At 39.2% G+C, this 14,233-nt stretch overlaps 1 protein-coding gene across 3 annotated transcripts in view; it reads left to right on the top strand.

The window, feature by feature from the left end:
* The window catches only part of LOC114654896 (endoplasmic reticulum aminopeptidase 2-like), a 125,485-nt gene that overhangs the window by 104,839 nt on the left and 6,413 nt on the right, over positions 1-14,233 (top strand). For all 3 annotated transcript variants that reach the window (XM_051929505.1, XM_028805740.2, XM_051929504.1), the window contains exons 16-18: positions 1,593-1,754; positions 7,842-7,982; positions 12,421-12,502. In XM_051929505.1, the coding sequence (XP_051785465.1) occupies positions 1,593-1,754; positions 7,842-7,982; positions 12,421-12,502 (385 nt within the window). The remainder of the gene's footprint in view (positions 1-1,592; positions 1,755-7,841; positions 7,983-12,420; positions 12,503-14,233) is intronic.

Raw genomic sequence — 14,233 nt, 5'->3', positions numbered from 1 at the left:
AGTCACCTGACCTGCCTGTGCGTCAATTGGAAAACCAAAACAAATGTAACCTGTTGTATCATCAATGCTGCGTCACCTTCGATAAAGGCATCAGCAAAATAAGTAAATGGGAAAATAAAATTCCTCATCTGTTTATTAAGATCAATGATTCTATATGCTTTCATCAGTACTTTTGTTTGATAAATAAATGTTAAAAGTTTCCCAGCCCAAATTTCCTTTTTATTGGTTCTGTGTGAGTACACCTATCACACCTCACAAACTGCGACTCAGAACTGGTCTGTATGTGTGAGTGTGAGTAGGCCAATTCTAGATGGGGCGCCTGTCCATTGCAGGTACACTGAGTCACCCTTCCATACTCACTCCAACCAGACAACAACAACAACAATATTTATTTCTATAGCACATTTTCATGCAAATGATGTAGATCAAAGAGCTTTAAAGTATGAAGAAAGAGAAAAAAAGAAAAAATATATAAGAAAATAAAATTAGGCAATACTAATTAACATAGAATAAAAGTAAGGTCCGATGGCCAGGGAGGACCAAAAAAAACAAAAAAAAAACTCCAGACGGCTGGAGAAAAAAAAATCTGCAGGGGTTTCAGGCCACGAGACCACCCAGCCCACTCTAGGCATTCTACCTAACATCAGTGATTTCAATTAGTCCTCATGGTATTCAGGGTTCACATGGAATAACTTGATGATGATGGTCATATGTAGTTCAGGTCTTTAATCCATCAATGTAGGGACATCATGGTGCTTTGATCAGGGGGTGGTGGCGCAGATCTCCATCACAGAAAACCGTAAAAAGAACAGAACAGAAAGTAGGGGTTAGTACGGATTTTGGAGCCACCATGAATGATAATGATAATTAATTGAATATACAGAACATCAGGATTAAACTAAAATGAAGCTATGAGAAAGCCACGTTAAACTAATGTAACTTAGAGTCACCAGTCATTTTAACCTGCATATCTTTGGGATGTGGGTGGAACATCAGATTTGATTTTCTTTATTCAAATTGGGCATTAATTAATTAATGAATTAATTAGTTAGTTAGTTAGTTGGTTAGATAGATAGTTAGATAGTTAATTAATTAACAAGCCCATAAAATGAATGTCTCGATAGACAGATGATTTGATAGGTGGATATTACTCTAGTTTGGGCAGAAAACTGGGTTTCAAGCCCTCGGTTTACAGTGCATATCTGATTCTTTATTACTTTGAATTATAAATCATGAATTGAAACCTTTCAGTTCGAATCACTAACAATAGTGCTGTATAAAACACTAAATGGATATTCTTTGAGCTTGGTAAAGCGTCAGTGTGATTCCCTGTGGGTCTCCGTTTTGTATCTGTAAAGGTCGCTAACTAAAATTTGACGAACTGCATCTCTTGTTTCTACTGAGACAAAAGAATATCTTAAAATAGGAAGTGAATTTCATGGTAGTGAAAAATGTATTATGTCCCAGTGCAGTTAAACTGGGTTTAGTTTTTAGCAGCAAAGACATACATGTAAACTTAAAATAATAAATGAATCAATGAATGTATATTTAAAGTTCTTAGCTTGGTCACTAACAGGCTTATTTTTTGACAGTTTGCCCACAGATGTTATCATGATGGTGTATTCTGTTGGAGCTAAGAGTGCTGAAGGATGGGATTTCCTCCTGGAAAAGTACAAAATTTCCCTGTCAGGAGCAGAACAATCAAAAATCCTAAGCGCTTTAATAAACACAAAGGATGTTGACAAGCTCTTGAGGTATTTGTAGAACATTTACTGTATAAATCTATTACTTCTAATCACACCTTTTCATCTCCCATACAATCATCTACTTGACTTGTGGCTGTCACAATTATGTTGTAAATTTCAACTTTTTCTTCATATGTTAGTGTTCATTTAATCATGTTGGCGATGCCACCATTTGTTAGTGTTTCTTTGTTTGTAGTATTTGATTGCTATCACTAGGGGCCATGCTTCATGCATGCGGCATCATGTTGGCATAGTTATGTGGATGTGGTGGCCAATTAGCAGTGGGCTTGAACTGCAGCAGAGTGTGGAGACTCTCAAGTGGCCTCATATGTGATTGTCTGACTGGCGCCCAACCCAGCGTTGTTTCCTGCCTTCTGCCCAGTGCCTCTGCAGTAGGCCCCTCCTCCCATAACACTGAACTGAAATAAGCAGGCTTGAAAACGAATTGTTGCACTCACTTATGGTGGAGTTTAACTTTTATATTAAATTGCAGCCAGGAAAAGAGAGCAGTGAGTCAGTTTTAAAATAATGATATATCAGTTGCTATAGGTTTATATTGTGATAAGTTGCTGGGCAGGAAAGGAGGTGCCAGGAATGAATTCCGAACAAGGAAAGGATGGAAGCAAGCAGACCCAGTAAAATGCATTCTGGAAAAGAATGATTGAGTCTTTGTGATTGCCAGTATGGTCAAGCAGCTACCAGTGGGCTTTTTCTTAACATTTGCCCAACAGTGACTAGTAATTGGACAGTATAATTGTACAGATGTTTCTGAACAGCTTCAGGACATTGGCCCAGTCACAGGTGGCATGGTATTCGCTCATTCTCCCCATGTTTATATATATATTGTTTCACAAGGATAAGTCACAGACATCATGAAGGTTTGGGGCAGCCATCCGTATATTATTTCCAGGGTGCAAAATTGAACCAAAATTGAACAGAGATGTTCACAGGTTTGAGTCCAAAATAGCACTGATAGTATGGAGGTGAGATGGCGGCTTTAAAAGCCAGTAAAGGAAATGACGTCACTGGGGCCAGAACCGGAAGTTACGCCGTCAGTATTGGAAGTGATGCCATCACTGGCACCGGCAACAGAAGTGACATCATCGGGACCGGAAGTGACGCCATCACTGGCGCCGGAACCCTGCGGGATTTCCCTTGAATGGTATGCAAGAGATTGAGAGAGACAGCCAGTGCACCCCACCGCCCCTTGGTCTGGTGTGGAATTACAATCATTTAGGCCCTTCAGCTGTCTCCCAATCACACGTGTGTGACAATTGTAAATATACAGTACAAATACCAAAACCATGTCTTTTAATTGACTGTTGTAAATGTGACCTACTGTACACATTTGTACATGAGGGCGACCTGCTATAGACCGCTGCCCTGCACCAGGCTTGTTTCATCTTTGCACCTGATGCAGCTAATTTAGCAAAGCCTATATATCTAATTATTAATACTTCATTTATAAATTGATTTCCATTATGAATGTTCTTAATAATTTAAGCAGTACAACATAATCAATTCAATACTAAAAATGAAATTAATATTCCAGGCTTCATGCAACTGATTCATTCTCGAAACTGGACAATATTCTCATTCAGCCTGCTGGACAAACAGTCCATTATCCAGGACACCATAGGCTCATCCACCTGCATATCTCTGAGCTGACCCCTTAACAGGGATGGCTGGATGGTACTAAAGGCATTGGTGAAAACCAAAGACATAATCCTCACAATAATGCCAGCTTTGTCCAGGTGAGAATAAGCCTTGTGGAACAGATAGATAATTGCATCCTCCACTCCAGTTTTATGGTGGGTCTAAGGTGGTCTATCACAAGTGGACTCTTATAGTCCAGGGCCGGCAATTCAAAAGTCTTTGCAATGTGAGACGTACGTTTCACTGGTTTGTAGTCATTAAGTGTAGGGGTGCCTGCCTTCTTCGGAACTGGAACAATACAGGATGTGTTCCACGGAGTCAGCACTTTTTTCAGCCATAGTGACTGACTGAACAGGTAGCAGAATACAGTAATCCCTCCTCCATCGCGGGGGTTGCGTTCCAGAGCCACCCGCGAAATAAGAAAATCCGCGAAGTAGAAACCATATGTTTATATGGTTATTTTTATATTGTCATGCTTGGGTCACAGATTTGCGCAGAAACACAGGAGGTTGTAGAGAGACAGGAACGTTATTCAAACACTGCAAACAAACATTTGTCTCTTTTTCAAAAGTTTAAACTGTGCTCCATGACAAGACAGAGATGACAGTTCCATCTCACAATTAAAAGAATGCAAACATATCTTCCTCTTCAAAGGAGTGCGCATCAGGAGCAGATCATGTCACAGAGATAGAGAAAAGCAAACAAATCAATAGGGCTGTTTGGCTTTTAAGTATGCGAAGCACCGCGACACAAAGCTGTTGGAGGCGGCAGCTCACACCCCCTCCGTCAGGAGCAGAGAAAGAGAGAGAGAGAGAGATAGAGAGAGACAGAGGAAAACAAACAATCGAAAATCAATACGTGCCCTTCGTGCTTTTAAGTATGCGAAGCACCGTGCAGCATGTCACTTCACGAAGCAGCTGCACAGAAGGTAGCAACGTGAAGATAATCTTTCAGCATTTTTAGACGAGCGTCTGTATCGTCTAGGTGTGCGAACAGCCCCCCTGCTCAATCCCCCTACGTCAGGATCAGAGAAAGTCAGCGCAAGAGAGAGAGAGAGAAAAGTAAGTCGGGTAGCTTCTCAGCCATCTGCCAATAGCGTCCCTTGTATGAAATCAACTGGGCAAACCAACTGAGGAAGCGTGTACATGAAATTAAAAGACCCATTGTCCGCAGAAATCCGCGAACCAGCAAAAAATCTGCGATATATATTTAAATATGCTTACATATAAAATCTGCGATAGAGTGAAGCCGCGAAAGGCGAAGCGCAATACAGCGAGGGATTACTGTATACCACAAAGGTAGTGTCATTGACCAAGGGAACACACTGGTCACAGAAAAAATGTTGGGATGCCAACCAAATTGCCCCTTTCAATCTTTGCAAAGTCCAGCAAATTAAAGTAATCAGCCATGTGCAAGGCTCTGTAGAGTCAGTACTCAGGTGGGAGCTCTGTTCTTGGTGTGTTGTCTCCAGAATAAGGCGACCCTTGCTGGGAGTGTTTATCGTGGAGAGATCAAAAGAGGTGGAGTCAGTGGCCATCAGTGGGTGATTTCTAAATGCCTTTCTTCTGTTTAGCTCCTTTAGTTGTCTGCTCAATTGGTCATCAGTTATGGACAGTCCATTCTGATGATCAAGGTGAAACTCACACCTGCCCAGACTAGCTGAAATGGTAGTAGTTGTCGACCTAGTAGGGATTGTGTGGGGGGACTGTTCTTTGGAACAAAGTGGCAGTGGGAGGGAAAATCTATTAAAAAACTGGTTTTAGGTATTAGCCTGGTACACATTCACTTCAACCACCAGAACCCTGAATTCTTGAATTCAGCAATTTTACCCAGTCCATATAGTGTGTCCTATAACCAAGCCTGCCCTTTTCAGTAGCTTGTTGATATAATGGGCTTCTCTTAAGGGGTATTTACCAGGCCAGCACACCATAGCATAGAAAACTGCACTAGCCATCATAGAGCTATAAAGGATGTCACTTTTCACATTAAATGAGCACAGTCTTCTAAGAATAAAAGCCTGCCCTGCTCTTTCTTATATAGTTCCTCTGTGTTATGGGACCAATCCAGCCTGTCACCCTGGTACTTATAGCACTGTTTCACGTCCACAACCACTCCCTGAATAGTAACCACACATAGAGGCTCTTTGGTGCAGCGAAGGTTAATAACCAGTTCTCTGGTTTTGCTGATGTTAGGTTGCAGACAATTCTTTCTGCACCAAGAGACAAAGTTCTCCACCTGAGTCCTATCCTCTCTCAATACACCCATTAAATGGAAAATCATCAGAGAACATCTGCAAGTCCTAGTGCAATTATGAACAATACTGCTTATCCTGTCTCTGATACACAAGCATTGGGGACTTTCATCCAACAAAGTATTCAGCAGAAATGTGTTAAGAAATGCCACTGGGGCTCTTTCACACCAACAGCAATATGCCTGTATAATGCCTCACTGTGACTGTGAGTACCAAATCAGAAATTTTCTTTCTTTTAAGTTTATCCTTTTTTTCAGTCATTCTGGTGTGAACTTGACAGGGTTTTATTGTTTATCACTATATAATATTTTTTTATTGGGCTTCTGTAAAATGCCAAATTTCTCCCAAAGGGCATATACAGTAAAGTTGTCCAACCACAGTCATTTGTTTTTTGAACTCTGTTTCTCCAGGATAGTATCACGGGGAGCCAGTGCTAGTTTCAGTAATGCTGAAGGCAGGACTAAACTTTTGCTATAAAGTTTACTTTTTAAAAATCCAGTTATTGTACAGTTTTTAGAACAGCCCTAATTGTGAGTCTGTTTCAGGTAAATCTTTTTTCTTTACCATAAAATGTTTTCTTTTTGGTGTATCAACACCTCATCCATTCATCTAGCAATTTACCAACTCACTTGACCGATCTAGCTATCATTTTATGTAGTGCCTTTTCTATCTGTCTGTTGTCACACACGTGCACATTGGAGTCAGCTAAAGGGCTTGAATGAGGGTAATTCCGAGCCAGACCAGAATGCAACAGAGTGCACTGACTCTTTTTCTTGCTTTTCTACAGACCATTCATGAGAAATTCCGCCTGGTCCTGATGATGTCAAGTCTGCTTCTGATCCCTTTGACATCACTTCCAGGTCCGAGCCAATGGATGATGACCCTTTTGGGTCCGGCCCCTCTGATGTCATTTCCGTGCCCGAGCCTATGGATGAAGACCCTTCTGGTTCCGACCCCCCCAATGTCATTTCCTATATTGGCCTCTAAAAGCCGCCACCTTTCCCCTATCCCCTCAGTTCTATTCTGGACTCCAATCTGTACACATCAGTACAAACCTGTTTTGCAGTTCTATCTATCTATCTATCTATCTATCTATCTATCTATCTATCTATCTATCTATCTATCTATCTATCTATCTATCTATCTATCTATCTATCTATCTATCTATCTATCTATCTATATCTCAGTATAGCCCCAGGCTGGCTGGGTGATTTTTTCAGGCAGGGCATGAAGCAATAAAGCGCAGGCCACCTGCTCCACTATTTGATGGCTCAATTGTTTATGTAGTTGTAGCCACCTAACCACCAGCAATTGCCTGTTTTTTCACTGCTTTAGCAGGTTTATATGTCCAGGCCATTAGGTTTTCCACCTGCCAGCCTGGGTTTCTCCCACCTTTATCAAAAGGCTTGCCTTTTGTGGATGTTTAGGGGCAGTCCCCATACTCGAGAGACCATAATAAGTCCCCAATGTGTTCCCAGATGCACCAGGCTCTATCCCGTGAGTCCCGTTTCTACTCTTCCCCGGACCTTTAACAGGATGATGGGTCGAAGCATACTCAAGCTTTTCCTGACACGCTCCGACTGACCCCCACTCGGCAATTCGGGAGCGGTACTTACCCATCTGACTTTTCTTGCGTTGGGTATAGTGTGTCGAGTCTTTGCTTTGGTCTGACTTCCATTCGCTCCAGGAGGTCATCATTCTGCCGACTACACCACTGTAAAAAGAATAGACTCGGCACACTTAAAAATGTTTGGGGCAGCCACCCGTATATTATTCCTGGCTGCAAAAGGTTCTTTAAATAGTATAGAGATGTTCTCAATACCGAGTCCAAAACAGAACTGTCAATGGTTTGTCAGGATGGTGGTTTTAAGGGATCGGACAGGAAGTGACGTAAGGGAACCAGAAGAGTGGGTGCCGAAAGTCAGAGTTGGTGCCAAAAGTCAGAGTGGGTGCCGGAAGTGATATTCTTCTGGGAGCCAGAACCGGAAGTGATATTCTTCTGGGCGCCAGAAATGGAAGTGACGTCATCTGTTCTGAATCAGACAGGTTTTCCCGCAGCTGGTCTGTACAGATAAGGTTTAGTGCACCCCGCCACCCCCTGGCCTGGTGTGGAATTATCTTTTCTTGGTCCATACAACGTCTTCCTAGTTGCACGTGTGTGACACTATCTATCTGTCTTTTCATTACAGATTGCTACATATGGGAATGAAAGAAGACACAATCAGAATGCAAGACCTACCCTCAGCAATTTACAGTGTGGCAATAAATCCAGTTGGCCATTCCCTGGCATGGAATTTTGTAAAGAAATACTGGAATGAACTGGTGGAAAAGTAGGTTGTCTTTTTGTTAATGTAATGGAATAATGCAAATTATGTTTAACTAAAGTCAATATTTAAAATACCAGAAAAAAATTAAGGAGATTATGTTATATTTGAAAGACACTTTAACTCAAGATAACGTTTTTTTGATTTTAGTTATTGTTTACCAAGTGGAAAATATACTTGTTAACAAGCATTGTTCCTCCATTTTCAAAGAAGTCAGGCACGATGTCAGATGAGAATGCAGAACAATTCTTTATTTGCACATAGATATGCCCAAATGTCTCAGTCCATGGAGTGATCTATTAATTAAACAATCCACTCCCTTTTATACTTTTCTATGACCATTACCTTATCTAATATGTCACATCATCTGACTCTTAATAAACAAAAGTCTGTCATCTTAACCAATCAACTATACCCACCAGTATTTTCAGACTGTAGACTCCTGTAGACTCTCCTGTTTACATGAATGCCGCCTCATTGAAAGGGGAGTCCTGCAGACTTTACTATTGACTTAGTGCTGCTTCCTAGGAGGGGTTTTGGGCTTTCCCACTAGTTTATCCTTGCTTTCCAGAGGGGTGTTATTTACTCATTTACCACATTTTAACCTTAGTAACTACTTTGGTGGCTCCTTTAAGATGAGGCAAAAGCCTCACGTGCTTAAGCTTTAAGCTATGTTTAGTTAACCCTTTAGTTACCTTCAGTCCTTTTCCTTATGTTTTAATTACAGTGGAACCTCGGTTTGCGAGCATAATTCGTTCCGGAAACGTGCTCGTAGTCCAAAGCACTCGTATATCAAAGTGAATTTCCCCATAAGAAATAATGGAAACTCAGATGGGTTCCACAACCCAAAACTATTCATATAAAAATGATTAATACAAAATATAAAGTAAAAATACATAAAACAAATTAACCTGCACTTTACCTTTGAAAAGAATCATGGCTGGTGCGAGGGAGTTTCTAAACTCTTGTGGGATTCCACCCAACGGGACGACACGCGGAAGAGCATCCCAAAGCAATCGCAGTCTCCCAGCACTGTAGCAGTTCGCTGTAAAAGCGAATCCGAAAAGATCGCGGGCATGCTATAAGCGCCTGCCGTCGATGGGTGATACAAAGAACAAGGAACATTATAAATGCGCAGGGCACAGTACTACTTGGCCACGAATCCTGCCTGACTGCTGTGTCTCTGTATAGGAGAGTGGCAGATCATGCTACAATAAATAATCGCACTGTTGCTGTTTCAAGCTGAATTAAGCTGGTGTCGCTAAAGTACCGAGACTCAGCCTAGTGTTTTGGGGCACATGACAGGGACTCTACCGCACACACACACACACACACACACACACACACACACACACAGTCGCAATGCTGTAGTAAACACTATATGCTCGTACGGATGTTGACTATATGAGTGAGGCACAGCGACTCAGACGGAGAATAGGAGATGACTGCGTACAATCCCGCAGCGAGAGAGAAAGAGAAGAACCATCAGCTCAGTTGTGATCACATGACGCTCAGCAGACAAAGTGTATACATACTACTCGTACTGCAAGACCTCGCTCGTTTATCAAGTCAAAATTTATTAAAAATGTTTGCTCGTCTTGCAAATCACTCGTAAACCAAGTTACTCGCAAACCGTAATTCATTAACACAACTTCATATAAGAATGTACTTGTCATACATTGTAAAGATTATATACATTAACTAAAAATTCCATAGCATCTGTATGTTTATATATACAGTTCTGTAGGCACTAAGAGAAAAATGTTAGAAGAAAGACTTGTGAACTGTTGTGAATTCATTGCATACAGATCATTAACGCAAAAGACGCATACAGTAAGACATTTATACTGTTCCTATGAAAAGTATTCAGACCTTGCATGTTTTCACATTTTATTGTTAAACAACACTGATCAACAGAAAAATATTATTTAATGTTAAAGTAAAAACAGACCTCTGCAAAGGGGTCTAAATTAACTGATTGTACAAATATTCACCCCCTTCAAGTTAGTACTTAGTAGAAGCCTTGAGTCTATATACATAGGTCTCTTTCAGCTGCTTAAGCTATGTCAGGTTGCGTGGGTTTTTCATTCCCTAAAGAATGTCCTTTCTATGGGTCTTTTAAGAAAGCAAATCTGCTTAATCATTCCAGTATAGTGGTAAACGTGATTTTCACAAAAATCAATATACAGATGATGAACATAAGAAAAACTTTATTGAGAACATTCAGCTCAACACTGTCACTAAGTATTTATTTCTTTAAAAAAATATCAAATCTTGATTTTATGATCCCCAAAGGACCACTGTCTACTGGGGTCTCAAAATCAGCTCCAGCTGGGTTGAAGTGAATGCAGATTTTCATTCCAGGCACTATTTTAATTAGCAATTTCTACTGCTAATACATTATAACATACATTTTTGACTTGAGTTTATATCACATTTCTTAAGATTCCAAAGTACAAAGTTGCTTCAAAACACCAAAATATTTGGATGATGTTATCAGGAATAAATCACAATATTAAAAAATGTCTTATGTGTCAGAATGAGTACCTTGCCAAGCCATATAATTAAATAAAATATCACATATCCTTAACACCAAGAACTGGCTTGTAATTTATAAAATTGGTTGCAGAAAAAACCTGAAGCCATTGTGGCCCTCCAGGAAATGACTTCTCATAAGCAAACACTACGCTAAAATAATTAATGCAGTGGGCTGCCAAACCTCGTTAATATTTTGAGACAGATAACGCCAGAGTCTGGGAGCTTTATAACTAAAAGCTCTGTCTCCAACACTTGTTTTACTTACCCTTGGAATTTTAAGCAGCTTCGCACCCTGAAACTGCAGTGTACATTGTGGAGTATAGCTTTCAATATTGTTAGATTTTTTAGGACAAACCTCAAAAAAGTCAACTGAATTGTGGGTCTGACTACAATCATCTTTTTCCTTCTACCCAATTCATTTTTTTCCTGAAAAATAGAACAGACGAGTTCTTTAAAGTCTAATAAAAATCAGCCCTCAAATCACTGAATGTTCCAGAAACAGATTCCTAAGTATGATGTGAAAATATTATATAAATACTCCTGGCTTGACTTTTCCCTCATTATTCATGCTGAATAAAGGCATTTATCTCAAGTGCCTTACACTTTTAGACTCCAGAAGCAGTTACCTTGTATTTTCTGATATTGGGTAATTATTTTTCCTCTCTCTCTCTCTGTTTTTTTACCATATATTGTCTCATTGACATAATAAAATAAAAATGATGCAGGACGTTTAGTATTTTGTGTTATTTACCTACACTTAATTTTTACTTAAAAACTGTATTATCTCACTGAATGAAAGAAGTAAAAATGTCTGTGTCATAAACATTATTTTAGGTTAACTAGAGGGTTTAAGTTTGCCCAGTATGATTGATTGAATGAGTGTGTATGAACAGGTATTCCATTCATGGTTAGTCTCTGGCTTGTATCTAATGGGGTGCCAAGGTAGGTTCTCATTTCCTATGATCATGAATTTAATTGATTTATGGATGGGTGGCACAGTGGTTAGCACTGCTGTCTCACACCTCCAGGAGGTTGGATTCAAATATCAACCCAATCATTTTGTGGGGTTTGTACGGTCTAAAAGTGTCTGTATGAGTTTTATTTTTCCTCCCCGATTTCTAAGATTGGCCTCTTAGATTAAATGGTGACCCTAATTATTCCTGGTATGGGTAAAAGTGTGTGCAGGATTGGTCAATATACTGAATTAAATGTTGCTAAACCAAGTGTTCCATGACCATGAGAATGATAGATAGATAGATAGATAGATAGATAGATAGATAGATAGATAGATAGATAGATAGATAGATAGATAGATAGATAGATAGATAGATAGATAGATAGATGCCATCTGATAACTGTCTTATAGGCGGCAGTAAGATGTGGTCAGATCTGCCCAGTTGTGCCATAGGTTTACACTTAAAGGCATTAATATTTGAATAGAGCAGGTCCAGCTTGTTGTCTCCACAAATTGAATATGCCACATGCTGGTAGAAGTCTGTTCCTTCCAAAGGTCCCCAAGATTGAAGTCACCAGCATTCCAGGCTAACAATGATTCATCATTGAAAAAAAAAGATAGTGCTTCTTTAATGACTTTAGACACATGGTTTAAAAATTAATTGATGGATGCATTTTCTTTCACAGACTATTCAGGTTACTTTTTTCTTTTAATTTTTACTTCCTAATCATAAATTACTGTTTTATAATATTAAATAATAAATATATTATTTAAAATCATTTTATTCCTGCATATATCCTCTGATCCAGCTTACTTCAATTCAGATAAAGTTTATATTTTTAAATTTCATATTAACTGTGCCTTGTAAATGTGCATGCACTGCTTGTTCAGTTTCATTATAATGAGGAATGTAATGTCAACATAACTGTCTTTTTTTCTTATACATTACAGATTTGAGTTGGGCTCAAATTCTATAAGAACCATCATTATAGGAACTACATCTCACTTTTCATCTAAAGAAGACCTGAATGAGGTACAAAATTAATATCAGATACATTATGTTCCTTGAAGCTGACAGATAAATAACAATGGATATTTAAAACAAAGTGTAAGATGAGCTTTAAGTAAGATTTTTCAAAGGCATTAATTATTGTCCTAATAATGCACAATTTTTTCATAACCTACTCTTTACTGTAAGGTTCATTGCAGCACAAGATTTTTCTAATAGTCTTGTAAAGCTTCCCTCATAATTTAAGAAAACATCCTTTGCTAGCTGTGCTTCACTGTTCTGAAATATTTTTAAATGATTTTGATTGCTTTTAAGACTGAAAAAAAATTGTATATGTACGTGTAAAGGTGTCAGATAAGTCTAAATTGACCTCATAAGGGTTGGTTGCATACAATGGACTTGCCCCCCGGTCCAGGGGCCTCATGTATAATGCCGTGCATAGAACTCACACTATAACATGGCGTAAGCATAAAAGCGGGATTGTGCGTACGCACAGAAAAATCCAGATGCAGGAATCTGTGCGCACGCAAACTTTCACGTTCTTCTACTACATAAATCCCGATCAGCGTGAAAAGTAACGCACGTGCACGCGCCTTCTGTCCCGCCCCAACTCCTCCCAGAATTACGCTTCTTTGAATATGCAAATCAATATAAATAGCCTTCTGTGAATGGGAAAAGCACAGGGGAAAATATAAGAATTTCAGTGAATACCAAGTGGAGGCAAAGGAAAAACATACTATTTGTTGGTTTAAACAGTGGTATAATCAACAAAAGGAAGTTGATCGAGTGACAGAGTGTCGGAGAAACTGGAAAGATCAAGTTCACAAAGTGCCCAAAATAAAAAAGAAATCACATATCAAAGTCGCCGTGGAAAGGCGAGTCGTAACCCACCGTCTGAGTGTCATATGAAAGCTTATTAGGGTACAGACAAAAAAAATAGGCACAAAATGTCAACTTTAATCTCGAAATTTCCACTTTAATCACGTAGTTTATTTTGCCATTAAAGTAGAACATCATAAACTTCATCTTAAAATCGTTTATTTTACTAGTTTCTCAAGTAGCACGTTAAATGCTTTGTTCTGTATTTGATCTTCTATGTGCTCTATGTGTGTGAATCACTACGTGCTTCTGTTCTTTCTCTTTCTCCGACAGGACACAGAATCCATTACATTTGTGATATTACAACTCTCTGAATAATTAAAATACTGAGATGTATATGTGATATCATTTTCATGATGATAGGAATGAAAGCATGTTATTAAACATGGGAACATGGTGGCGCAGTGATTGTTCATATCTCACGCAAGAGGCTTGCTGCGCCATGTGCGAACTTCGATGAAATAATTTATTACAGAAGTACTGTCTCTTTCAAACGTACTAACCTCCAATTCCTGTCCTTACTTTTCTTTCTCCAAATGCCCAATCGCCACACAATCAGCTCTGTAATAGACGTTAAGCCATCTGTAAGCTTAGAACGCCGATTCTTCAAAACTTTTAAGGAACATTGAAATATCTTCGTAGTACATGTTTAATTATTCTATCCGTCTATCTTTCCAGTGTCGCGTCAGCACAAGAATACAACGCAATGCAGGAACAATCCCTGAACTAGCTAGCGCTGCGGCACCGTGTCCTCACATGTTTAATTATTAACAATACAGATTATTTAAATGAAGTTAAAGTTTTACCTGTATAATATAATCAACATATTTTGCTGCATTTCATCTTAAAAATGAATACCGTCATCATATGTAAATA

The sequence above is a fragment of the Erpetoichthys calabaricus genome, chromosome 7 (assembly GCF_900747795.2).
Source record: "Erpetoichthys calabaricus chromosome 7, fErpCal1.3, whole genome shotgun sequence".
NCBI classification, from domain to species: Eukaryota; Metazoa; Chordata; class Cladistia; order Polypteriformes; family Polypteridae; genus Erpetoichthys; species Erpetoichthys calabaricus.
The sequence above is the reverse complement of the archived record's forward strand: the minus strand, read 5'-3'. Positions and strand labels throughout refer to the sequence as shown.